Raw genomic sequence first — 27,415 nt, forward strand, 5'->3', positions numbered from 1 at the left:
TTCCCCCTCCCAACAGAGTAAAGCCTTCCCCTCCCAACAGAATGGCAGCATCCCGAGAATGATTTGAGGGGCCTGACACTGGATTTGACATTTTTGTCTGTCAAGTCCTTTCCAAGGACCTGGGATAGGCAGATCTGGATGCTTGATGGTGTTATAGATATTGTTGCAGGATGTAAGCTGTTCTAAGTAAAACTGCCTTTTGCAATTGACTGATGGTGAATATGTCAATGCCGATGGTGTCCAAGTGGTGCTCTAGTTGTTTTGGGATTGCATCCAAGGCATCTGTTACAATTGGTACTACCTTTGCTTGCTTTTGCCATAGTCATTCTATTTCTATTTGCAGGTCTTTGTATTTTATTATCTTCTCTAGTCCTTTCTCTTCTATTCTGTTGTCTCTTATTGCCAGGTCCACTGTCCAGATTTTTTTTGTTTATCTTATCAACAGTTGTTAAGTCTGGGGTGTTATGTGATAGGTGCCTGTCAGTTTGAATTCTAAAATCTCAGAGCAATTTAGCTTCTTCATTTTCTATGACTTTCTCTATTTTATGGTTCCACTAGTTTCTGCTTGCAGGTAAATGATATTTCTTGCACATCTTATAGTGCATTATTGTTGTTAGTTTGTCACACGGTGCTTGTCATGCTGCATGATCTTCTTGCACCAGCTCACCAGGTTAATACAGAAAGGCCTTTCATTGTGTCGATCATAGCAAACTGTAAAATGTGCTGAGAAAAATGGGAATTCCATAACACCTCATTGTCCAAATGAGAAGTCTGTGTACAGGTCAGGGAACCACAGTATGGACAGAACATGGTCAAACAAACTGGCTCCAATTTAAATGTAAAGACTACAAGCTAAAACTAATAATAGGCAGAACAGTCATCCTTAAAAATGACAATGAAGGTATCAAAGTGATGGATAGCTTCTGCCTTTTAGGCTTAACCATCACATAGAATAAGCATTTAGAAATATGCCACAGACTAACACTTAAAGGAGCAGCCATTAAAGCATTGGAAAAGATATTCAAATATAATGATGTGTCTATATCTCCAAAGTCAGAATTTTGCAAACCATGGTATTCCGTGTGACACTTTAAGGAAGTAAAAGTTTGAAGAAGCAGGAGATGAGGAATATTAATGCTTCTGAATTCTGGTATTGGAGAAGAATCCTGAAAATACTGTGAACAGCTAAGAAAATAAACAATGGATCATTGAACAAATCAACCCAGAGTAGTTCTTCAAGGCACAAATGGTCATTTGTCAAATTATCCTACTTCTGATACATTATGCAAAGACCCTGGTTTCTGGTAAAGGCTCTAATGTGGGCAAAGATGGAAGGAAGGAGAAGATGGGAACAACCAGCAACAAAATAGATGGACTCAGTTATAGTGGTTAGGAGTGCACCATTAGAAGATCTTAAAGACCAGGTAAAGGATAGATCACCATGGAGAAAATCTATGTGGTCATTAGGAGTAAAAGAAACCCTGATGGCACAAAAACCCAGTTGAACGTTAAATAAAGTCTGTACATTTTAAAGAACATTTTATTTTGTTTGTTTTACTTTGAGTGCTTTTAAAAGAACTGCAGAGGCCTAGTTGTGTACAAGAACAATAATAGAAGGTGAGAGTGAAACATTGAGCATTCAAAAAAGTAAGACTGGGTTTGGATTTGTTAAAACAGATCATGCCAGAGAAACTTTATTGCCTTCTTTGACAAAGTGATTAAATTAGTGGACCAAAGAAATACTGTGGATATAGTGTACTTCGGCTTCAGTAAGGCATTTGACAAAGTTGACTACTGTCTACTTCTTGGTAAAATAGAACAATGTGGGACAGACAGTGCCACCACCAGATGGATTTGCAATTGGCTGACCAATCACATTCACCATGTAGCCTTGATGGAGCTACATCGATGGAGGGAAGCATGCAGTGGGGTACCTCAAGATTCTGTCTTGGGCCCAGTGCTCTTCAACATTTTCATAAATCATCTCGTTAAGGGGATAAAGGGGGAATTTATCAAATTTGCAGACAACATAAGCTGGCGGGAATTGCCAACACTTTGGAAGACTAGACTCAAGATTCAGAAGGAGTCTGACAGACTTGAGTATTGGCCCCTATCCAACAAGGTGCAGTTCAGTGGTGAGAGAAGTAAGGTCCTGTGTGTAGGCAGGATCACTGCTTAATTATGAGTCAGCAGTGTCCTGCAGCTGCCAAGAGTCAACACAGTTCTATGTTGCATCAAGAGAGGGTTAGCATCAAGATCATGGAACATGATAGTTTCACTGATGAGCACACACTTGGCATACTATGTCCAATTCTGGTCAAAATTCTGATTCAAAAAAGATGCCCTGGAGAGAGTGCAAAAAGAGCAACAAAGATGATAAGGGATCTTGAAGCTAAATCATATGATGAGCAACCAATGGAACTAGGTATGTTTAGTCTAATGAAGAGAAGACTCAGGGGAGACATGCTAGCAATCTTCCAATACTTGAAGGGCTGTCACAGGGAAGAAGATGTCAATTTATTCTCCATAGCACTGAGGGCAGGACAAGAAGCAGTGATGGAAGCTTGTCAGAGGGAAATTTAACCTGGAAATAAGGAGAAATTTCCTGACAGTGAGAACGGCCATTTGTCTGAGATAGTATAAGGCAATGTTTCTCAATCTTGGCAACTTTAAGAAGGGTAGACTTCAACTCTCAGAATTCTCCAGCCAGCATGGCTGGCTGCAGAATTCTGGGAGTTGAAATCCATCCATTTTAAAATCACCAAGGTTGAAAAACACTGGAATAAGGACTCCTGCCTTGGGTAGGGAGTTGGACTAAAAGACCTAGAAGGTCCTTTCCAGTCCTATGATTCTATGACTCCAGGATTGACCCAAGTGAATCCCTTTCTTTCCGATGTGTGAGTGCTGAAATGTAATGCTTAATTTTTAACTCAAGATGCAGCTTTGTAAATCTGTATGGGTACATACAATACAAAAAAAGTGATGTTGAACTTATCTGAATAATCATATAAATGGGTGTAATGGTGTCTGTTATGGATATTCTATCTACTACAGCAGAAGAAAAATATATATAAAACCTTATGCAAATAAACAAAGCATGAAAAATGGAGTGGTCGGAGGCTGCTGTTAAAGCTGCTAAAATTGACACTATTTACACTCTTGTAAGCCACTTGTGTAATATTTTAGATTGGAACAATTGTGCATATTACTAGTTTAAAAACATTGCAGATAGCAGAAGATAGGAATACAGATCATCCTTGGTAGTACTCAGTTAATGAGTGGAAGTGTGAGTGGAATCTCCATCACTATGCAATGTGGTTTTAAAACCTGATATCACATGATGGCATTACACTAATCCCACAGTCCCCATTGCCTTTGTTAAGTGAAGTGAGGCCTTTGAACTATGGTGCTGGAGAAGACTCCTGTGAGTCCCCTGGACTGCAAGGCGATCAAACCGGTCAGTCCTAGAGCAGATCAACCCTGACTGCTCTTTAGAAGGCTAGATTCTGAAGTTGAAATTCAAATACTTAGGCCATCTAATGAGAAGGAAGGACTCACTGGAGAAGAGCCTAATGCTGGGAAAGATTGATGGCAATAGAAGAAGGGGACAACAGAGAATGAGGTGGCTGGATGGAATCACTGAAGTAGTAGGCGTGAGCTTAAATGGTGGAGGACAGGAATGCCTGGAGGAACATCCATAGGGTCGCGATGGGTCGGACACGACTTTGCAACTAACAACAACAACAAATGACAATGATGGGACATTTAGCAAATTCCAGGCAGTTCACCAGTAGGCAGATAAGCCATAGTGGGGGCTGGAGGGAATTGCTGTCAGATGGGAGCAAGTGCATGAGTGGCCCATAAGGTATGGTATGAATGCAGCCTGTTTGGGAGTGGCTATTGCTGCTGCTGAGCAGAGGAAGGTGTAAATGATTTACTGCGAGCTTCCTTGCCCACTTTCCCCCATTGACTTTTTTTGTAGGAAGTAGGCAAGAAAGATCACAAATGGCGATTGCATGATGGTGGGATGCGGCAAACATTATAAGTATAAGCCAGGTGCCTAGTATGCATGTGACCACAGAATACTGGGAATAGCTGGAATTTTGAGGACTGGTGTTGCAGGTATTCTTTTCTTACTGTTTCTTATGTTCAAACCAAAATTGATACTCAAATTGGGCAACTTTTGATGTAAGTAAGGCATGCAGCTTTAGTGAAATTATGATAAATCATGCCCTGTTTTACTGCAGGCAGACTGTTATAAGATTTGCATGTCAACATGCCTGTTATTTATAGAACCAATATGTGTTTACTTGAATGGCCACTTGTTGAAAGCTGAATCTGAAATAAATGATCATTTATACTGGAGGGTATAGCAATTCAGTCAGTTTAATAATTGCTAAATCATTTATTCAGTAGGAAGGATTACAATTCAGTTTGTATTTGAAATGCTGTATGAGTTAGAATAGTTGCATATTTTGCACTTATTTACCTTATTTAAGATAGCATGTTATTGAGTGACGTCTGATTTTAATATCATGTAATATTTTTACTTGTAATATGCCAAGTCAATCAGAGAGCAAAAGAAAGTTGACATTTGTTGACAATAAATCATTAACAAAAATTTCACTACTCAGAAAGGTTTTTATAAACTACTGTGTCATTAATATATGTCAGCGTGCTGTAAATGAGAAATTTAAAAAAATTAACCTTCAGCAGTGAAAATATCCCATTAAATTTTTAAGCTGAGACAATAAAAACTTGCTGATCTTGCAAGGGAAACTTAATTTTGCCATATTCAGCATCAACAATTTTCTGTAAAATAAATTATTTGTAATAGGATAGTCTTTAAAGAAAGTGAATCTTGTATTTTGACTATTGAAAAAACTATCAATTATCTAACTGATTTTTGTTTTCAGTTTTATCAGGTGTTTCATTTTAGACCTCTCAGACCTTTATGTGGACATACCATTTGACCCATTCCTTAGATCAGTGGTGGCAAACCTATGGCACATGTGCCAGAGGCGGCACTCAGAGCCCTGTCTGTTGGCATAGGCGCCACCACTGCCAGCAGCAGGTCCATCAGGCCACCCCCGCCACCCGCAGCAGGAGCCCTGCCCGGCACAAAGGAGGCAAAGCGGCCGAGTAGCAAGCTCGAGTAGAGGTGGTAGAGCAGAGGTCACCAACCATTGTCGATTGGTGGACTGGAAGAAAAGGGAGGGGGAAGCATTTTGCACATGTGCATGTGTGCACGGGGCCGCAAGCAAGCACCTGCTGCAAATGGGATGGGGCTAGTGTCTGTGTGATACTAGCCCTGCCCCATTCTTACGTGGTGCAGCGCCTTGTATCTGCACCCTGCAATGCGGCGGCGGCCTTTTTTGCGCCTTGCAGCATGGTGGCCCATTTTTGCAACCCCGTTTTTTGCATGCCGGAGGCGGCACTACGAGGCGCCTCCCGGCCTCTCCCCAGGGCACCACAATGCTGATGAGGCCCTGGTACTTTGTGATAAATAAGTGGGTTTTGGGTTGCGGTTTCGGCACTCGGGTTTCTAAAAGGTTCGCCATCACTGCCTTAGATAATAGATTAACAGGGAAAGGACCTTGGAGGTCCTCCAGTCCAATCCCCTGCTCAAGTAGGAAATCTTATACCATTTCAGAGAAATAGCAGTCCGTTCTCTTCTTAAAAACCTCCAGTGATGGAGCACCTGCAAATTCTGGAGTCAAATTGTTCCGCTGATCAATTGTTCTGTCAGACATTTCTCCTTAGTTCTGTGATGATAAACTAAATCTCATGAGTGATTGAAAAATGTCACATGCTCTAATACTGATTCAGTCCTCCATATGCTCATAGAGTGGGAAGCAAAACCACACCCACTTTATATGTGTTTGTACATATTTGTACATATTTATTCTTGTACAAACATGTTTTACACCAATTTGTCTAGGCTTTTATCTTTGGCCAAGAGCTTTCTCCAGATGACTCCTTGGCAGTGGTAGATTATGTAAAAAGAAACGAAAGAAAGCAATGCCTGGAACTTAATAGTAATTGTTTTAGTATTACAGAAAAGCATTATTGCTTATTTGGATGTTTAAAATAGTTATAAGCTTTAAAATAATTTAAAGTTTTTTTTCCTGCCGTTTCATTGCTTTTCTATTTCATATTGAGAAACTTTTTTAAAAAATATACCTTGGGATGAAGAATAGGGCTATGACAGATCTTAGTTGGGAAAATATATATTAAATGAATTTCTGATTCTTATAACCTTTAATTGGGTGAAATGGTGCACCATAGGGCAAAACATTTTCAACCAAGATACCTTAAATGGGCTAACTTACAGAATGCGTCCAAAATCCAAGGCCGATGACTCCTGTGGAATTGAAATTTTGCAGATTTCATAACATATTTTAATACATAAATATTATCATAAAAGTAGTTTATGATATGATATCAAATGCCATAAACATTTTCTGTGTTGATGTTTGACTGTCTATACCAGGCATGTTAAACTGCCGGCCCACGGACCGGATGCGTCCTACCTCAGTTAATACTCCCAAGAAAGCAGAACTCTTAAAACTGGCATTGTTTCAAAAGGAACTTTTATTGAGAGACAATGAAGCAGAAAGGCAAGATCTGAATATTTCCAGCGTGAAATAATAATAGTAATAATAACAATAAATAATATAACAACAACAACAATAATAATAATAATAATAATAATAATAATAATAATAAAGTTGGAAGGGACCTTGGAGGTCATCTAGTCCAACCCCCTGCTCAGGCAGGAAACCCTGTATCATTTCAGACAAATGACTGTCCAGTCTCTTCTTAAAAACTTCCAGTGTTGGAGCATTCACCACTTCTGGAGGCAGGTGGTTCCACTGATTAATTGTTCTAACTGACAGGAAGTTTCTCCTTAGTTCTAAGTTGCTTCTCTCTTTAGTTAGTTTCCATCCATTGTTTCTTGTCCTGCCTTCGGGTGCTTTGGAGAACAGATTGACTCCGTCTTCTTTATGGCAGCTCCTGAGATATTGGAACACTGCTATCATGTCCCCCTTATCCTTCTCTTCATTAAACTAGCCATACCCAATTCCAGCAACTATTCCTTGTAAGTTTTAGCCTCCAGTCCCCTAATCATCTTTGTTGCTCTTCTCTGTACTCTTTCTAGAGTCTCAACATCTTTTTTTACATCGTGATGACAACAATTGAATGCAGTATTCCAAGTGTGGCCTTACCAAGGCATTGTAAAGTGGTATTAATTAATTTAGTTTGTCTCCACTTTTTCTTTTGTTACCAAAACCTAAGAAAAATAACTCATCTAGGTTATTCACACAAAAATACAATATCCCATAATTCAATTGTGGGAACATTATTTTAAAAAAATAACGTAGTCAACTGAAAGTAATAACTGGATTATGTCAATGAAGATTCTCAGTCATCCAGACAGAGTTGTCTGGAAATTCAGTCATGGCAACTGGACTTATTTTTATTGGTTTGAAACATTTCAGAGCTCATCCAAGTGGCTTCTTCAACTGGATGATGTAATATATGTACATTTTTCAGTTGAATATAGCGAATTTACAAAGTATGTGTAAATAATACTAAAGGTTATAAATAATACAACATATGTACCTGATTTGGTGTAACGGTTGCTGGTCATATTAGTAACCAATATGAAATGGTTAACCTTTTCCAACAAGCTTGTTGCCTGTCTTAACGGAATATTTTGTTTTAATAGAACACTAATTGCAACAACTTAATTCTGATGGAAATATAATAGTGTAATGAAAGAGATTCAATCTTTTTAGTAGTTTTCATTCTACATGATTTGATTGAAAATCTTAAAAAGTCCCACTAGATGGCAATCTCAGCAACTATTGCTGAACATCTTTCATATTTTCTGTGCAAGTTTGTAACAATTCATGGACAAAAAGTTTATCTTAGATTATATCCAGTGATATAATTCTACTGCTCATATATCAATTGATCTTTCACCCACGTCTCTGCTATACTGCTACTAAGTTTGATTTTCTATATGGTAACTGCAGAGGAGAGGAAAGAAAGGCCCAACACATAAGCCACTTGCTTAATATTTGTTGAAAGCTACTGTGTTTCTCAGTCTGCTCCACCTCCCCACCTCGGTTTTTGTTTTTTTTTTTGCCAGTGAACAAAAAATAGATTATAACATGAACTATTTGTACACAGAGATTCATTTTGATATAGTAAAGGATCAGATTAGAAACTGAGAGACTGTAAGTTCTAGTTCCAATTTAGCCATAAACCAGCTGGGTGATCTTGAACTAGATACTTTATCTCAACCCTAGAAAGGAGACAATGGCAAACCATTTCTGAAAAACCTTGCCAAGAAAACCTCAGAGATTTGCCTAAGCAGTCTCCAACCATTGGACACGATTGAATGGAAGGGAAAAAAAATTACATCTTAATTTTTTCTCCTAAAACTCTCTCTTTCATCAATTCAGTTTTCTACACTATAATTGTAGTTACAGGTAATAAATTACCTGTATCTACCTTTATGTAGCTTATGAAAACAAAACAAAATTTTTGTTTGTTTTCATGCAGTTAAAAATACATGACTATATGAAACAGGGTTAACTTAAATGCAATGGGAAATGATGATAATGATGGTGGTGGTGGTGGTGGAAGGGATCTTGGAGGTCATCTAGTCCAACCCCCTGCTCAGGCAGGAAACTCTATACCATTTGAGACAAATGGCTGTCCAGTCTCTTCTTAAAAACTTCCAGTGTTGGAGAATTCACAGCTTCTGGAGGCAGGTGGTTCCACTGATTAATTGTTCTAACTGTCAGGAAATTTCTCCTTAGTTCTATTAGTTTCCATCCATTGCTTCAGGTGCTTTAGAGAACAGCTTGACTCCCTCTTCTATTAAAGATTATCCTAGGAAATAAACAATTTGCATTCAAAATTACTTGATTTTATTCTTTGTATCTTCTATTCTTTATGAGCAAGAAATATTTTTGTAAATAAATCTTGAAAATGGTTTATAGAATAATATTTTGTTGCTATTTTTTCTTATGCATTTTGTATTTATTCATTTATAAATTTGAAAAAGTCATGCTAGTTGAAAAATAGTATAATGACTCGAATGAGAATCTTAAAAAATGATATTTCTGAAGAATTAATAGAAGAGCTTTCTGAAGATTTTACTAAGGCATTTCAAGGTATTTGTTCATAACATAATCTTTCAACTCTTTCTTGCAATTTCAGTGTTATAATATCAACTTAAAATTTTCCTAAGTTAAAGGACTTTCCTTCCTATAATTGTAAAACAATGTTTCATATTGTATGTTCCTCTGGTGCAGTGGTTCTCAACCTGTGGGTCAGGACCCCATTTAGGGTCGAATGACCATTTCACGGGGGTCGCCAAACAACGCAGTCCGCCATTTTTCCCCCTTTTCCTTAGTTGTGCTACTCCCTTTTATTCTATTGGCTTTTGAAAGCCAATAGAATAGACTCTCTTGAATAGAGTCTAATTCTATTGGCTTTCAAAAGCCAATAGGAATTGTCCAGGCTGTCTTTGCCCTGCTGAGCCCGCCAAAAGTCCCATTCTGCAAACGGTGCTGCACCAGTTGGTAGTCCTTGACTTATGACCGGTTGAGTAGTCCTCGACTTACGACCGGTTGGGGGTCGCGGCATTAAAAAGGTTGAGAACCACTGCTCTAGTGTAATCTTGCTTCAATTGATTATATATGGAGAGGCAGTGCCCCCAAGTCTCTGTATCATTAACTATGCAAATGAATCAAATCATGTTTACATCATTTATCTAATGGCATTATTATGCAAATAGCAAAGTTGACATAAATAACATTTATATAATATGATTAAATAAAGTAATTCACTGCAGATATTTTAAAATGAAGATGAAATTAAAATAAATTTAACTACCTTGTTTGGAGTATTTCACATGCAGTAGTCTTGTACATTATTAGGGGAAATGTCCAGATGGAAATCCAAAATCCAGCAAAAGGTGGAGGCTTTTACTCTGTAAGGAAGTACCACAAGTATCATCTATACAGGTTTCTTAAATTTGAGTTTGCTGATCTACATATCCAATGAAGGTCACACAACTTCTGAATTAATGGATATAATCAAAAGTGCAATTCTTATCTCTATTTGACAACAAATGTTTTACTGATGGGGAATACCCTTTGTTTGCATTTGTTCACCTACTGTACACCTACTTCTTTTTATTTTTGATGTGGAGGCTTACCCAAATAAACAAGGTATATATATATATAATACAGTGTGGTCAATACTGGACACATTGCTGTCATCTTCTAGATCAGTCTGCTTGCTTGTGGGAGGAAGGTTGGTACAGCATCTTAGTGTATAAGAAAGTTTTGAAAGATGATGGTAATTTTAAAACATTGTTTTCATTTTATTTGAGACAATTGCCAGTGTTAGCTTTTATGAACTTCGTAAGGTGTACTTTGTAGTTAATCTTTCCAATTTTTCAAAAGTTTCCTTGTGTTTTCATTGAGATCAGTCCAACATGTATGGAGCCAAGAATATTACAATTGCTTAGCTGCTGCAAGAATTAATATTCTATTATCATTTTTACTGAAGTTGTAATAGTCTTTCTTTCTGTTCTAACAGGTCTCTGAAATGCTTTGTTAAATTACATCATGAGATCTCTGCCTTTCTTGGCCTTGGCTTCTCTTCTTAGCAAGTTCCATTATTTGTTCTGTTCTACCTATTGGTATTTGATAGTCCATTTTCATAGTCATACCTAACAGGTTCTTTGATTTTATTCCATAGTTCCTATAGTGGTATATCAATAATGCTACTATATATAATGCTACTATATATAATACTACTATATATAGTGTCATATCAGTAATTCAAACCACTCAAATGTTCTTGTTAAAAATTGTGGTATATGGTCATGATTATATCATGAAAACTGGTTGGCTTTGTTCTTCCTCTCTACAATAGCTTCACTTAGAATTTATACATGAACAGATTGTAAGTTGTTCCATGAACAGTCTTCATCCACATCTTTGTTGTTATAACTGAGCTCCTTTATTTTTTATACCAATAATATAATCAATCTGATTTTTGTGTACCCCATCTGGTGATGTCCATGCATAGAGGTACCACTTTAGTTGTTGGAAAACTGTGTTACCATGATGAAACCACAGAATTGACAGAAACTGGATGTTTTTCGTAGCTTCATTTCTGTTTTCTAGGCTATACATTCAAATTATATTTTCCTCACTATTTCTGACGTTGGCATCCCAGTCTCTAAACAAGCCCTTTCTGAATCAAGAGAAATAGGTACAAACTTCACCTAATCAGGACAGAGTCTTACCACTTCTTTATTAATTCAAATTTCATGTGCAGATGGGGATTGAGCTTCCTAAAACAGCAAGTCTTGATACTCTCTTGCATTTATGGCTCCATCTAGATGAGCAGCTAACAGGTGTGGCCCTTGCCCAGCTTTAGTTGGTGTGTCAATACAGTTCGGCCTTCAATGAAATGCACTGAGAAAAGTAATTCTTGACATTATCACCTCCCATTTGGATTATTGTAATTGGATCTAAATGGGATTGTCCTGAAGACCATCTAGAAAATTAGGCTGTTGCAAAATATTGCTGCTTGTGTGCTTGAAAGTTAGGCTTGATATATCACATGATGCTACAGCTATGACATTGCACTATCTACTGGTATATTTTGATGTGTTATTTATGGTGTTAGTTTATGATCTGGGCACCTTCAATACTGCCTCTAGCTGGTAGGATATGTCTATCTGCAGCATAAAAAACTGAGTCTTCAGAGAACCCTTACCTATTAGGATGTTCTAATAAAAGAAACACGGAAACAGGCATTCTTGCTAGGATCTCCCCTTCTGTAGAATGCTAGCTCTCAGAGATTCTTCTGGAGACTTTTTAAGACTTGGCTACTCTGGGAGACCCTTGAAGTTTATTTTTACAGTTCTAAGATAAATGGATGGATATTACACTGTATTAGAAGATACTCTGCTATTTTTTTTCTTACAACCTTTACCGTATAACTTGCTGGCTGATTAGATTTGATATGAGTGAAGCAGCATAATAGATCATAGCAATAATTAATGAATTTAAGGTCCATTATAATTCATTGATCAGAGGGTTGGACTCTGTGGTCTAAATCACCCTGTCCAACTTTATAATTCTATGATACTTATTGATAAGTAGCAGGATAATAGGGTATTAGACTAGAGAAAGTTGGCTTAAAGTATTATGTATCAGCTATCCTGCAATAAAACATGGGAGCAATTTTAATGTTGAAAATTAAGTGAATTTAATTAATGTTTACACATTCCTAGTGCATTCTTTAGAGAAAAAGCTTCTTCACTATGTTAATAACATGAAATATTCTTACTGTAATCATTCAAAAGGCTGTCCATCTGACAGATGTGTTTACAAGATATTGTGCAACTTCCCATCTTTGTGTATGTTTGTGGATTCAGCAGTATTTTAGAGAATATTAATGCCTGGTCTCCATGATAGAGAATTGCTGTAACTTACCACTGAATGCTGATTGACTCAGCCGCCTTTGTGCCTTAAAGTGAATTGCTAATATAGACTAAAAATGCCTTTTCTAAACAGCTTACTCATCACCAAAACAGTATGCTAAGCCAGCACACTGTATGAAGATAGGGCATTCTTAACTTTGTGTGGAGAGCCAGATGATCATCAATTTCTATGTTGGATAAAATACAGACATATTTCTTTTAATAGAAAGCTGGATGGTGTTTTGATAACTGCTGTGCACACCTGACATGTTTTGGAATAGTGGTGTCTTCTGGATGTCCTAGCATTGCATAATAGACAAGTCTGCAGTAGAAATGGAATATATGGTCTTTTTTCTTGACCGTATATTGATTGGTTTTTAAAACTTTCTTATGTCTTTTATAGAGCTTTTTCTGCAGGTTTCACACATTTCCTGCCTCTAAATGGAGGAAGACAGTCTAACCACTGTTTTTATTAATCAGCTTTTTCTTTAAAATATGTCTAAACAGAAACCAAAACAACAAGATCATATATAATAAAATCAGTGTTAAAACCAAAAGCAATCTTCCAACACTATGTAAAAAAAAAAGGGTGCCAGAACTTATACACTTCATACAACCCGCCTTGCCTACCCTACAAGGTTCCATCCAAAAAAGGTGCTGGAACTCCGTTCTGGGCGTTTTATGACAAAAAAAGCCCTGCTATAAACCATCTAATTACAGTAGCAAGCAGAATATACTCAGGAAACATTGGGATGTATTAATAGGTCTTTATGGATTTCTTAAAACTTCACAGAAATACAACTCAGCATATGCCACATGGCAAGCATTCCATAAATATGGAGCCATTGTAGACAAGGTTATCTGTCTTGTTTTAAAACAGTGGAATTACCTCAGACAAGGATACAGGGAGAAGCTTCTGCTTCTGATCTTAAAAAGTTGATAACATGAAGTGTTTCTTGATTCCAGCACATTTAAATCTTTAAAGGTAAGAACAGAATTCTTGAATTGGTACTGGAAATTTTCAACTCAAACACCAGCTGGAGAGGTGGGCCAGAAAGTTTTCTACAATTAAAATGTTCTGTTTTATGCACATTTGGCAGTTTTAAAATTGTATGATATCTGCTCTTCAGGTAATTTTTTTTAAAAAAAGAAAGACTGAAATTACATCGTGGTTGCATATTATTTCATTGCCTGTTGTCCAACATTGTTTCCAATATAGGAATACAAATATTTTAGGGATTTTTTTTATGATGGATGTTTCAGACATTATAAACCAAGCTAGATTTATTACTTTTCACATCACATAATATAGTTTAAATTTTTAGGTGGGCTAGTGTTATTGAGATGATTATGCTAGTTGAATTCATATTTATTTGCATAGGATTTTCTGTGGAAAACACACTTCTTTCCCCCTAACATTTAGGCCACATTCTGTATCATTTAAAATGTATTACAATATTTCTAGATTACTGAGTGCAAATAGTCAGATTATAACATAAGATTATAAAACAGAAAACACTTCGCCTGAAAAAGAAACATGTTAGAACAATTCCTCTATTATTCAGATGTCAGATGTTCTGTGGAAGACTTGTTTTGACTGCCCTCCAAAACACTGTAAGAGATAATAGTATCTGTATCTCCAGAGGTAAGGTTTTCCACACAAGAGGGTGTATTACAGGAAAAATTGTGTGCTTTATCTTTCTGTCCACCCCTCCCCCTTCTTTGGGGAAAATTCTTAGAAAGCCCCCTGGGGCTAAATACACTGTATAGATTGATTCTTGCTGAAGCAGACAGACTTATGTATACCTATGTGCCAAATCCTAAAAGGTTTTATAAGTTTAAAAGTGCATACTTTGAATTATAATCAGATGCATATTGATAGCCAATGCACAACCAGCAGCACTATTATTATATGGCACTTCTTCAAAAGCAGTCCTGTGTAGAGTCTGTTTCAATAGTCTAGCCTGGTTACTAGTACACAAATACGTAACTAAGGAAAGGGTCACAGGTGAGATATCAGCATATGCCAATGAAAAGTGCACCTGATCACAAGAGATAACCAGATATTTCCCTGTTAGACATCTGCAAAATCCATCACTTCTGTCCAAATAACAAAAGTAGTGTTGCAGTGCAAGTTTCTCTGCTTTTGTATGTGAGTATGATGTCAACCTATACACAAAAAGGACATAGCTTGCAACGCAGCACAGTGGTAGTTCCATTATTTGCCCTCTCTTGGAACACTGTAGATGGTTAGTACAATCCTAAGGTTATTTGTAAACTTTTGTTTAGAGCAGTTGTTTAATTATTTAGTTGTTTAGAGTAGTTCTTCATATCACTATCTCTGTCATTTTTCCATTGACGCCATCTATCATAAAATGGTCCCTAGAATGAATTCCATACTTTCTTGAGATGTGTAAATGGCAATGTGAGCTAGTGCCGTGCATTATAAGGATATTGATTGTACTGCAGCCAGTACCTCAGGATAATTTTTCCAAAATGACTTAATGTAGATGTTGAAAAGGATGGAATCTTGCCTAAGGCAAGTAGTTTGCACTGTTTTGAAGATTAGACAAATATAATCTTAGTGTAATCAGAAGTGAGTGGTTTTGGCAGCAGAGTGCTGCATAAATGTGAGGTGAGCCAAAATAAATTATTAAAAAAAACTATTGTAAAAAGAAGAGAATTTTGGTAACCTAGGCCAGTGATGGTGAACCTTTTAGAGACTGAGTGCCCAAAAAACGGCCCCGCCTGCTCCTCCCGCTCCACCCTGTCCCACCCACTCTGCTCCACCCCCACCCCATCCCGGCTCCTCCCGCTCCGCCCTGTCCCACCCACTCTGCTCCACACCCACCCCCACCCACCCACAGAGCCACCCACTGCCTCCACAGATTGCCATGGTGGCCATGCCCTCTCCCCGCGCCCTGCAGCATCATCTGCACGTGATGGGGCACGAGGGCAGAGTCTTGTCCCCACTGCCTGGCTGCCATGTCTTTTACTGCGCTGCTCTGCACGGGCTGTGCTCAGGGCGACTCTCCTCTGGGGGAGCTGCTGGTGAGGGGGAGGTGGGGCTGGGGCGACAGCATGAGTGCCCACAGAGAGGGCTCTGAGTGCCGCCTCTGGCACTCGTGCCATAGGTTCACCACCAATGACCTAGGTAAAAGTTGATAAGGAAATCTACTATGTTTGTTGAAAGAATATTGGGGAAATGCTGTAAAGGGAAAAGCAACGTGATTTGGTTACAGATTATATATTCCAGGTCTAATTAAAGGATATTGGTCTTATTTAAATGTTGCTTTCTTTCATAAAAGGAAGCAAATTGCTGTATTCATTAGAGGGGTTTCTAACTATGTTCTGTCCCAAGAAATACGAACTAGGGCTACACATTAGGGAAATTTAAGGTTAAAGTTACTTTATCCTTTGGGATTTGGATATAATTTTGTATATCTTTGGTAAAGAGGGGTATTTTTTTTCCATTTTCAGCATCTTTTGTCTGATATGCTTTAATATTAATTTAAGTAAAAGGAGAAAAGACCATTAATTGTCAGCTAAACTGAAATTCTATATACATTGCCTCTAATTGTACGCCTGAAAGTCTCTTTTAGTGCCTATAAAGATATGTATAGGAAAGGCAAAGTGGAAATATCTTGCAGAAATACTCCGTGCTAGACACTGGCAAACAGGTAAATATAAATCTCATACTGACTACTGCTTTTCTACACATAAGTACAAATCTGTTAAAAATGTAGCCACAGTAGCTCCAGACTACTCTTTTCTATAACACATTGGATTCACAGATATTATCAGCAAGGCATTGTTTTTCTGTCAAAATGAAGCAAATATCTGGTTGATAGTTGTCTTTTTAATTAACAGTTTAAAAAGTTATTCTTAGATTGTTGCTATTGGTAATCTATGGCTAATGACATTGAAAGAAGAATCCTAGATGAGTCCTTCAGGCAGTCACAGAAACGGCAAAAGAGCTTTGCAAGGTCTCAACACCTCTCCCATTTTGCTGCACCTGGCTGTAGTCTGCTAAACTTTTGGAGATGAATTTTTTCAATGCAGCTGCTCAACGTAAAAAAGCTACCAAAAAAATCTTCTTGCTTTCTTGCTTCTGTTTGTCTACTCTTCATCCTGGAGTCAAGATAAGTTAAAAGGGATAGAGATTGGAGGGCAGAGGTGTGGAGTTTAATTCTGACATCTAATTTGGGAGGAGGGGGAAAGATCAAGAAGTATGACCCTCCCAGCTTTTTTATTTTAATTGAAGAAATGTGGCATTCCGAGGGAGGGGGTTAAAACATAGGGAAGATTTGGGAAGCTGCCACTTTCACATGCAGCTGCTGGCTTCCCAAAAAAGCCTAGCTTGAGCCAGGAGAGGTTTGCAATCCTCCAACAGCCTGCTAATCAGAGCAGAAAGCTCCAAAAGCAGCCACCATTTTCTATAAGGAAGTATCCGAGTGCTGAAAATGGTGGCTACTTCTAGGAGGAATGGGAAGCAGGCCCAACCACTACAGTTTGTGTTGGGGCAGGATAGGGGAAAGAGAGTTGGGGAGTGCTATGGCATCCCTGTAGTTGGTAAGGACAAATGACCTCAGGGCGGCTGCAGCCATCATAAATTTGAAACAGAGTCATATATAGTTTGGGGATGTTAGATGTAACTTTGAACATTCATTAACATTCATTAACATGTCATTTTTCAAGGACTACCTGTATTTGGCATGTCTTTGATGCTATAATTGAACTCCTCCACCATCTTTTAGCAATAATATACAGATAGTTCTTCATTATTTAGCAATCATTCAAAGTTATGAGGATGTTTCAAAAAAGAACTTTACTACCAATCGTCACATTTATGACAGTCAAAGTATCCCACAGTCATGTCATCACCATTCAAATGTGTGTCAGAACTAACCTCCAACAGAAGTAGTGGAGAACGCAGGAGCAAAATTGCATACCACAGTCTTTGTGATATCTCATTTAATGACCACATATTGAATGCCATTAAACATGAGAGATCCGTCATCTGGCACTACATTGTCAATTATTATATATTAGAAATCCACGTGTTTTCTTGGTAAAAATATACAGTAGTAGTTTAGTGTGGCATGAACTGATGCCACTGCCATTAAAGCTATCATCTGCTTCCTGCATCTTCCCTTAATGCTGCTGACCAATATAGGTACCTGCTTGCTTAAGCTAGGCCACAGGTCGGCAACCTGCGGCTCCGGAGCCGCATGTGGCTCTTTGAGCCTTCCCCTGCGGCTCCCGGCCTCCTCTGCCTTTGCAGAGAGAGACAGAGACAGAGAGAGGAATTGCGCTTTCCTGCTTTTCTCTCTCTCTCTCTCTCTCTCTCTCTCTCTGTGTGTGTGTGTGTGTATTTGTGTGTGTGTGTGTGTAAAAAAAAGAGAGTGCACTCACAGTGTTCTCCGAGGAGCTGAAAAGCTTACTGGGTGGAGCTCTTCCCTTTGCTGCATCTCTGCAGGAAGCAGGAAGGGCAGGAGAGAGCTAGCTAGCCCAGCTAGGCTGACTCAGGAATTCTGGGAGTTGAAGTCCATGAGTCATAAAAGAGACGAGGTTGACTACCCCTAATCTTGTTGGACAACAGCCTGAAGCTTGTCAGGTGAGCAGCAGATAGGAGAGGGGGGGGGGAGAGAGAGAGAAAGAGAGAGGGAGAGAGAGAGAGAGAGAGAGGAAAGAGAGAGAGAGAAAGAAAGAGAGCGGGGGAAGAGGAGTGGCAGACCAAGGGCAGATAGAGAGAGAGAGAGAGAGAGAGACCCTTTTGACATCTAAAATGAAGATAACACTGTATATATCCTTTTTTACCTGTGTGTGTGTGTGTGTGTGTGTGTGTGTGTGTGTATATACATACATACATACATATACATATATATATACACACAAACACACACACACACAAACACACAAACACACACACACCTATAATAAAGGTAAAAAAGGATATATGCAGTGTTATCTTCATTTTAGATATCAAAATGGTTTTGCGGCTCCCAGTGTTTTGTTTTTGGTGGAAAACGGGTCCAAGTGGCTCTTTTAAGTGTTTTGGGTTGCTTACCCCTGAGCTAGGCAGCTAGATGACCTTCATGCCTTGGGTGACCCACTGGGGAGTAGAAACTCCTGGCCTATACTCCTGAGTCCTTTGCTCATCCCTCTCCCCACTGATGCAGTGACGAGTAAAAGCAGGACTTGTTGAGAATCTAGGCATACTTGGTTTAAAGAGCCTGGAAAGCTTGTTTATATTTCCTGTGTTCTAAATGGGACATACATTCATTCAGAGAATATTGTCTTTCTGTTTTTAAAAAGATTGATTGTGAAATTACTTTGCTCCAATTTTATTTATCTAGAGTATTACCAAAGGGGTGTTGGTAGATTAGCACCAAGAAAAGATAGCATTTAGAATAGTTTTCCATCCAGGGTTATTTTATTATTCTGGATGTGAACTGTTCTCTGTTGTGTCATCTTATCCTTTGTTGCTTTTCTTGTATAAATGGCTCTGATTGTGCTGAATGGCCTTTTTGGGAGGATTCTGTAATGAAAAATGGATTATGATCATTTATTTCAATATGACAAGTATACTTTTATTTTATTTTTTTGTTTATATGTATTGAAGTTTTACAGAAAGGTAGGTAGCAGAATATTCCCTTAAATCTTTTCTACGCTGAGTGCATATGCTATTAAATTATAGAATTGTGCTCAGCCTGTGTTTAAATGTTCAGTATTGAAGTGAATTTTTGTTATATTTCCCATTCTTGCAAACTCCATACAACCTTATCAGAAATGGGCAGTTGGTGCTGTTGGTATGAAAGCACAAGGGAATTCTCATGTAGAAGGTTAATGGAGTGTAATTATAAAGAAAAATGGACTGTTCACACATTCTATCTCACTATACCTGCTATGAGAGTGACAAGCACTTGATCTTTTTTAAGCCCTAGTACAGAGGTTCCGCAGTCTGTAATTGTCACAGTCAAACTGTCAAACAATTGTTCTATGAACTATTCGTGGACTTGATAGGAAAGTTTGCATTCTGCTATGTAGCGTTTATTTTTACAATAGTACGTGAAGTAAAGTTCTTATATTTGTTATTACATATTATATTACTTTAAGACATTTTCTTTATACGATCAATGTTGGCATTCAGAAACATTTTGCTCCATCAGATGTCAAATGAAATCAATACTTCCTCTTCAAAACTGTTGTTATGACAGTTCTAGCTGAGAAGAAAGTCATTCATTCTTCCAAGATGTGGTGTCCTTGACCCTGTAGATTAGGTATTAGTGGAAGCAGTAAAGTGGCAAAAGTGTCACTCCTCAGGAGCTAAAGTGAAGGTTCCTCTCCCCTCCCCATGAATATCACTGAACAGAATGTAATGTTTAATCATAACACTAGCAGCCTTTGAAAATCAAAGCAATTTTCAAATTAGTATTCCACTATAGATTATTTATTCTCTTTGTTTTTTCAATAAAGGATAGATGATTGCTACCTACTGTAACTGAACTCTATAATTTAGGAATGGTTTATTTATTAGAGTTATTTATTCAGTCTTGTTTAGTGCTGTAGGCCTATCTGCAAATTGGCTCTGTTGACTAAAAGTGGGCAGAATAGCATAAAAAAAAATATGTTAAGTCCTTCAAAATAAAATATATAAATGAAAACAGTCATTAAGTGCCTAATACTGTGGGATGAGCAGTTCTGTAAATATATGAATAAATTCAGGATAGCTCTTCTATATCCCTTAGCTATTGTGCCCAATTACTAATTTCCTTAGGATATAATTACTATTTTTGATCATTATAAATCATGGCTGTGTCACCTGACTGAAATATATTTTCTGTATCCATAGCCAAACCATAATTACACAGAGCTTCTAGATTTAAGAGAGGTCTGAATGATCCTAAATGGAGTGGGATGAGTAGATGGCAGAATGTTATAGACCAGGGGCTCTCAACCTTGGCAACTTTAAGACTTGTGGACTTCAATTCAGCTTTGCTGGCTGAGGAATTCTGGGAGTTGAAGTCCACAAGTCTTAAAGTTGCCAAGGTTGAGAACTCCTGTTATAGACATATGTTGTGGTGATGGTTCAGCTGGGAAAAAAATGTTTGAAAGTGGAAATGCTGACCAAAACAGAAAATGATGTGATTTATAATATGTCAAAGACATATTGGAGGAAATAGCTGGGTAAATTAAAAAATGGACTGTTACTCCTGGCAAAATATTAGATACAGGATTACAAAGAGTGCAGTTCTCCCCTTTATTTATTTTGATTTGTATGACTTTTTTTTCATTGACATGATTCTGGGTGGCTAACAGTAGAAAAATACAACCTAAATAGCATAACAACAAATATATAAACAGCAGCTTGGATAAAACTAGAAACAGATCAGATCAGATAGATAAGATCTCCTGTGGAGGTTAGCAGCATCAAGTTTCTGGGTGTGCAGCTAAGAAGTAGACTAGCTTGGTCGCTCAACAATGAGACACTGGTGAAGTGGGCATAGCACTGCCTGTATTTTCTGTATTTCCCCTGTCCTTAGCACTTTCTACAGAGGGACGGTCGAGAGCAACCTGTCATATTGCATTACTCTCTGGTTTGGAAGCATTACTGCTTCAGACAGGAAGGCAGTGCAGAGAGTGGTGAGGATGGCAAAAAAGATTATTGGCAGTTCACTCCCTTCTATCCAGGACATAGGATATAAGCAGTGCTTGAGCAAGGTCCACAGGATTGGGATGCTACACATCCTCTTCATGACCTGTTTTCCTTGTTACCTTCTTGGAGGAGGCTTCGTGGTATCTGAAGCAGAACATCCAGATTCAGTCAGTTTTGTTCCATATAGCATCAACCTTGTGAACTCTCAACTTTCCGCTGTTGCATGTGTTAAAAAATGACAACAAAGGTTATCGTACCTTACCTTACCTTACCTTACCTTACGTTACCATCTTATTTTAATCAGAACCCAAGATTGTAAATACATCCTCACCAAAAGGTAAAGTAGGATGTACATTTGCATTAGAAACATGTAACCGATTCAGTCAAATCCTTAGGTAAATAGAATTACTTCATTAAGAGTAATGATACCAAAAAGATTGGATGGAATGTCCAAGTCTCTTTCTATATAGTTATAGGAATTGAGTTTGACTTGAAGATTTTTTTTTTACTAAATATTAAAGCAGTTTGTGCATTTCTGTTTGTACTAACAAAGCTTTGAATTTCTGAATCTCATTTTTGACCTGAGTTGCAGCCTGTTTCATAGGACATTTGTACCAGCTGAACAATATGCTTGCATTGAATTATTTATGTATTTTTATTTTACATACTTCTATCCTATTCCAGCCTTAACAGCTTATATTGAATATAAAACTAGTTAAAACATCTACTGTACAAACCTTTTATCAAAAGTGTAGCAATAACATTTGCCAAACAATTAAAATAAAAGTTAAAGATGGCATAATAAAAATCAGGGGAAGGCTCTCAATTCTTTCTTTGCTAACTTCTGTATATCAACACAGAGGGAGCCAATCTTATCTCTGCCAGGAAAGTTGTTCCACAGTGTTAGCCCTGCCACTGAAGCACTACCTTCTGGCTTCAGTTCCTCAGACCTCCTAATAATGTGGGATTAATAAGTTTTCGATTTGATCTGACTTGTTGGGCCCGTCCTAGTTGGAGAGACAGATACCTAGTTGGACTATCTAGTGCTGCAGACACTTATTTTATAGTATTCCCGTGGTGCTCTTTTCTGGCATTACTTATATTGTTAATTGCTGAAATAGAAGATAAATGTCAGCAGTATCACTTTTCAAAATATGGTTTCAGAAATTCAAATAATTATAAGAACTTTTAGTTTCCTTGAATTAAAAAGTTCAGATAGTTAAAATTCCTACTGACCGTCAATTAGATCTGTGTGTGTATATATATGTATGTATCTATGTATCTATGTATATGTATGTATGTATGTATGTATGTATATATGTATATATCAGCTATACAAGTAAAAATATGACTCTTGGGTATATTCATGTTAAAATCAAATAAAAGTCGATCACCAAGAGAATAAAAATATAGAAAATTTATTTGCTAAACCTAGCTTTCGTCAAGAGCTATGGACCGTCACTCGTGCAGCCCTAAGCGGTTGCTCCCAGAAATGAGGGGGGGAATAGCGATGGACCCAGTAAAGTACAAATTGAGATGACACCTATAGAAAGGGACAGGAGGGAGAATAGCATAAAGCGGAATGGAATACTTGAACCGCAATTGCAGAAGACGGGGGGATTGGACCGTAACTTGACTGGGATAACCGGAGGAACCAAAAAGAAATGGGGGATAACACACACACACCCCAGCAAGCAGAACCATGGACAGAAGGTTGGTGGGAGGGAGACAATCACTACCCACGAGGGAAGTGAAAGGACTCCGGCCAATCCCAGGATTAGTGAAAGGGATATGCTTCGAGCAGCACGAAGCTGAAAACACCAGCCTGAATGTGTGTGTGTGTGTGTGTGTGTTTTCTGAGGTTTTCGCGGGTATTTGTATGTAGGTCTTTGGTTGTTCGGGTTTTCTCCCACGTAAAATTGGAAGTGTCTTGGCGACATTTCGACGAAGTCCCATTCGTCATCTTCAGGCTGGTGCTTTCAGCTTCGTGCTTTGAGCAGCAATGTGTGGTCTTAGCTGTTTATTCCTTTTAACTGCCAGTGGGGGTATGAACTGATTGGGTGGGAGCTTGGCTGTGTTCTGATTGGGTGGAGGTGTGTTCTGAATGGTTAGGGGCTTGGCTGTGCTCTGATTGGCTGGGGGAGTGTTCTGTTTGGTTGTGCTCAGGTTAGTCTGAGTTGCAGAGGGGTTTGAGATTTTGGGCTGCCTTGCTATTTTCTGGCTTCGCGTTCGTGGTCGTGCTTCCTCTTCATGGAGGGTGTCAGTTTGCTTCATGTATGGATTGGAGGGGTTTAAAGTGGCTAATGATGCAGCTGTGGTCTGGCTTCTGGTTTGTGGTCGTGCCTCGTCATCGGTGTGGCTTTGGGTTTGTTTTTTGCGTGGATGTGTGGTGGTGACATCCTGTGTGGTTTTTGTGAGTGTGGGTCTGGTATCATTTTTTGTGTTAGGGAGTCGTTTGTCAATAAGGGCGGGTTTCCAAATGGCTGGTAGGCGGGAGGTATCATCTCGCTTGTTCATGCTGTGTGGGCGTTTTTCTATCTCGATGGCTTCTCTGATTATTCTGTTATTAAAATGTTCACTTTTGGCAATGGTTCTGGTATTTTTAAAGTCAATTTCATGTCCTGTGGCTTTAAGGTGTTGGACCAGGGAAGATGTTGGTTCCTCTTTTTTGACTGAGTTCTTATGTTCTTCAATGCGTGCACTTATTCTTCTGTTGGTTTGTCCGATGTATGTGGTGGGACAAGTGGTGCATGGGATTTCGTATACTCCTTGATTTTCTAATTCAATTTTATCTTTGGGGTTTCTAAGGATGGTGGATATTTTTCTGTTTGTGCAGAATGCTGTTTTGATGTTGTGTTTATGGAGGATCTTACTGATTCTGTCTGTGATGCCTTTTATGTATGGGAGGATGGCTTTGCCGTTTTCTTGTTCTTTGTCTTGGATTTTAGTGGGGGTTTCTTTTTGGATTAGGTTTGTAATCTTATTTCTATGGAATCCATTGGATGTTAGTACATTGGTGAGAGTGTGTAGTTCGGGTTTTAGGTGTTGTTCGTCAGCTAAGCGTTTTGTTCTGGAGATGAGTGTCTTGGCTACAGAGTTGATCTGTGCTGGGTGGTTAAAAGGAATAAACAGCTAAGACCACACATTGCTGCTCAAAGCACGAAGCTGAAAGCACCAGCCTGAAGATGACGAATGGGACTTCGTCGAAACGTCGCCAAGACACTTCCAATTTTACGTGGGAGAAAACCCGAACAACCAAAGACCTATATATTATATATATATATATATATATATATATATATATATATATATATATATATATATATATATATAGCAATAGCAATAGCAATAGCAATAGCACTTAGATTTATATAATGCTTTAAAGTACTCCCTAAGCGGTTTACAGAGTTGCCCCCCAACAATCTGGGTCCTCATTTTACATCTCAGAAGGATGGAAGGGAGAATCAACCTTGAGCTGGTCAGGATTGGACTTGTGGTAGCAAACAGAGGTAGCCTACAATACTGGATTCTAATCACTGCACCACCATGCTCATTATACATACATACATACATACATACATACATACATACATACATAAACACGATATTTCTTGGATTATAAACTTGTTGTCTGATTACATTAATTTAATGAAGTAATTAAAATAAACTCAACTTTTGCCTCTGTATATCTGGTCTTTCATAAATGGAAGGCAGTAGAAAGTGTATTGTGCCAAAGTTTTTTTTTTATCTTCCACAAAAGACAAAAAGAGCAATGCAGAGCAACTTTTTTCTCACACATTGTAGGTAAAGCCTTCTTTAAAAAAAAATTGAAAGCTTACAGAAATTTCATTCCTATTTTTATCCACAAGTTTCTTGAGGAAGAAGACCAGAAAGAATTGTAAAATTGAAACCGCATACTTGACTTTTGTTCTTCCTAATTTCTCTTCGGATTGATTTATTTATTGCAACCTAGCTTGGGAATGTTCAGGCCTAGCATCTCTTGAATACTGTTCTCTAACCAGATAAAATAGCATATATTCTTCTTCTGTGAATAATTAGAGTACCAGTAATAGTTTGACAGGTATATATTGGCTTCCGTTCTGTTATTTTTCCTTATGGTGTTCTGCTTCCTGCAAATGATCCTTCTGTTCCTGCCTATACTTGCTGACACATCATTTTGTACTTCTGAAAGAAACAGTAAATAATACATCAGTATTGGAATGACTAAATGAAGAATATGGAATCTCATTTTCTTGATCTCTGGGCAAATACGTTTAGAATTTGATTCTATAAAAATAAATGACAGGCTCTAAAAATTACCACATATCTATTGGCTTATAAGAATTACTGTAAGATACAGTAATTAAACAAAGTATTACCATCTGATAAAAATAATGTTTTTGTGAAATGATTCATAGAACTATAATTTCTATCAGAATGCCACAAATGACCTACATAGGCATGTATGGGCAAGGGGCTAACAAAATCAGGGGGAATTTTAATGGCATATATTTTTATATTCTTCAAGCTTAAAAAGGGCAGAAATAATTGAACACCAGAAAATGTGATGCAGTTTAAAACATGCACTACTCCTATGCATGTGGAAAAGGCTTGGTGGAATAAAGATCAGGAACATCATGAATAGTTTGGATTATAGGATTGGAGATCACCCAAACTGATGAAGAACATTCTGTTATACTAGCAATACATAAAACTACCATATGCAGAAATTAGATATTATAATCCAGGACTGTTGTCGCTTATAATACTTTACTGACTTGTTATAAAAGTTTGTGAAAGATTTGAATGATGAGTGCCCTCATTTTGCTGCACACTTTTGTCTGAGCTGTGAAAGAGCAATAGTTCCTGGGGGAGGGGTGTCTTCATTTAATTTCCCCCAACTTCTGCTTTTAATGATATGTTATCCTTGCTTAAATTTGCTGGTTTGACAATGTTAGCAGTTGGCTTTCCTTATTTTATTTTTATTTAGTATGAAATTTATTTAATCAAATATTTTATAGCTTATAGTGAGTTTTAACAAATAGCAACAAAAATAAACAATGGTAATGCAATCAGATATAAATACACATACACATATGTAATAGTAATTAAAATGAACTAGAACTTAAAATTCATTATTAATAACAAAATTCACGTTTTGTTAATATTAATACAAAACTGACTTTTTAATATAGAACCTTAAAACAAAGTTCATCTTATAACCAGTTACATTGTTTCTATTTGTTTTTGAAAAAAATCTTGCAATGTATTTTACTGTAATGAAAAAAGTATATGATACTATTTTTATTTTTATTCTCTTGCTAGAAAAGAGTAGTTGAACAACTCCGAAAAAATTTAATGGTAAAGCAGGAACAGACTGATAGTAAGTTTCAAATACAGCCATTGGCACAGACAGAAAATAAAATACAAACATCACAGCCTCTACAGCAGCAGCAGCAGCTACAGCAGCAGACCACTGCACCTTCTCCAAACCTGCTTGGATCACAGGTAAAGGTGTTTGAATTAGTTACTGTAATTTTGAAAAGTTATTTCTTAGGCTGAAGTTCATCAGTGTATAAAGAAAAAAGTACATAAAATCAATGCTAGTCTAGTAACGACTAGCAAATATTTAATAGAAACTAAATCAGTTTGATCTGAATAGGAGTGAGTGAATGTTTATAGGATAGGGTAATGCTTTCAGAAATCTTTAAGTAAAAACAAAGGTACTCATCTTCTATTTTTGCCATTTTCCTCTCTACCCTTGATTAATGCTCATCTTGTTTCTATTTGGTCTTTTTATAACTGACATCCTAGGATCTTGAATTATTTAGAGACCTTTGATCAGTTCATGTTATTTATTTCAGTGAATGGCAATTAAAATACAGAAATAATGTATAATAATGTATAATTTCTGTAAACAAAGTTATATATGCAGAATAATATTATGATATCAATTTATAATCAGCCATAAATTTTCTAATAAAACTAAAATGTATAAATTAAAGCAATTACCCATTCAATCTTACAACTGCTGTTCCAAAAAGTAATCTCTGCATGAAAAACCTATTGGTCAGGAGAAACTCTACAGTTTATAGGTTAAATTGGATCCCCAACCCCCGGTGCGTGGACCAGACATGGCATGCCAGCAACCGGTCTGCACAAATAAATAAAACCCTGTAGCGGAAAAACCTCTCTCCATGTAACCGGTCCCTATTGCCCAAAAGGTCGGG

At 37.6% G+C, this 27,415-nt stretch overlaps 1 protein-coding gene across 5 annotated transcripts in view; it reads left to right on the forward strand.

Annotated features, from left to right (window-relative positions):
• The window catches only part of PHF21A (PHD finger protein 21A), a 158,091-nt gene that overhangs the window by 90,254 nt on the left and 40,422 nt on the right, over positions 1 to 27,415 (forward strand). For all 5 annotated transcript variants that reach the window (XM_039358577.1, XM_039358560.1, XM_039358569.1 and 2 more), the window contains exon 6: positions 26,511 to 26,693. In XM_039358577.1, coding sequence (XP_039214511.1) covers positions 26,511 to 26,693 — 183 coding nt within the window. The remainder of the gene's footprint in view (positions 1 to 26,510; positions 26,694 to 27,415) is intronic.

This window comes from Crotalus tigris, unplaced genomic scaffold (genome assembly GCF_016545835.1).
Source record: "Crotalus tigris isolate CLP2741 ecotype Arizona unplaced genomic scaffold, ASM1654583v1 scf7180000017576.4783729, whole genome shotgun sequence".
NCBI lineage: Eukaryota > Metazoa > Chordata > Lepidosauria > Squamata > Viperidae > Crotalus > Crotalus tigris.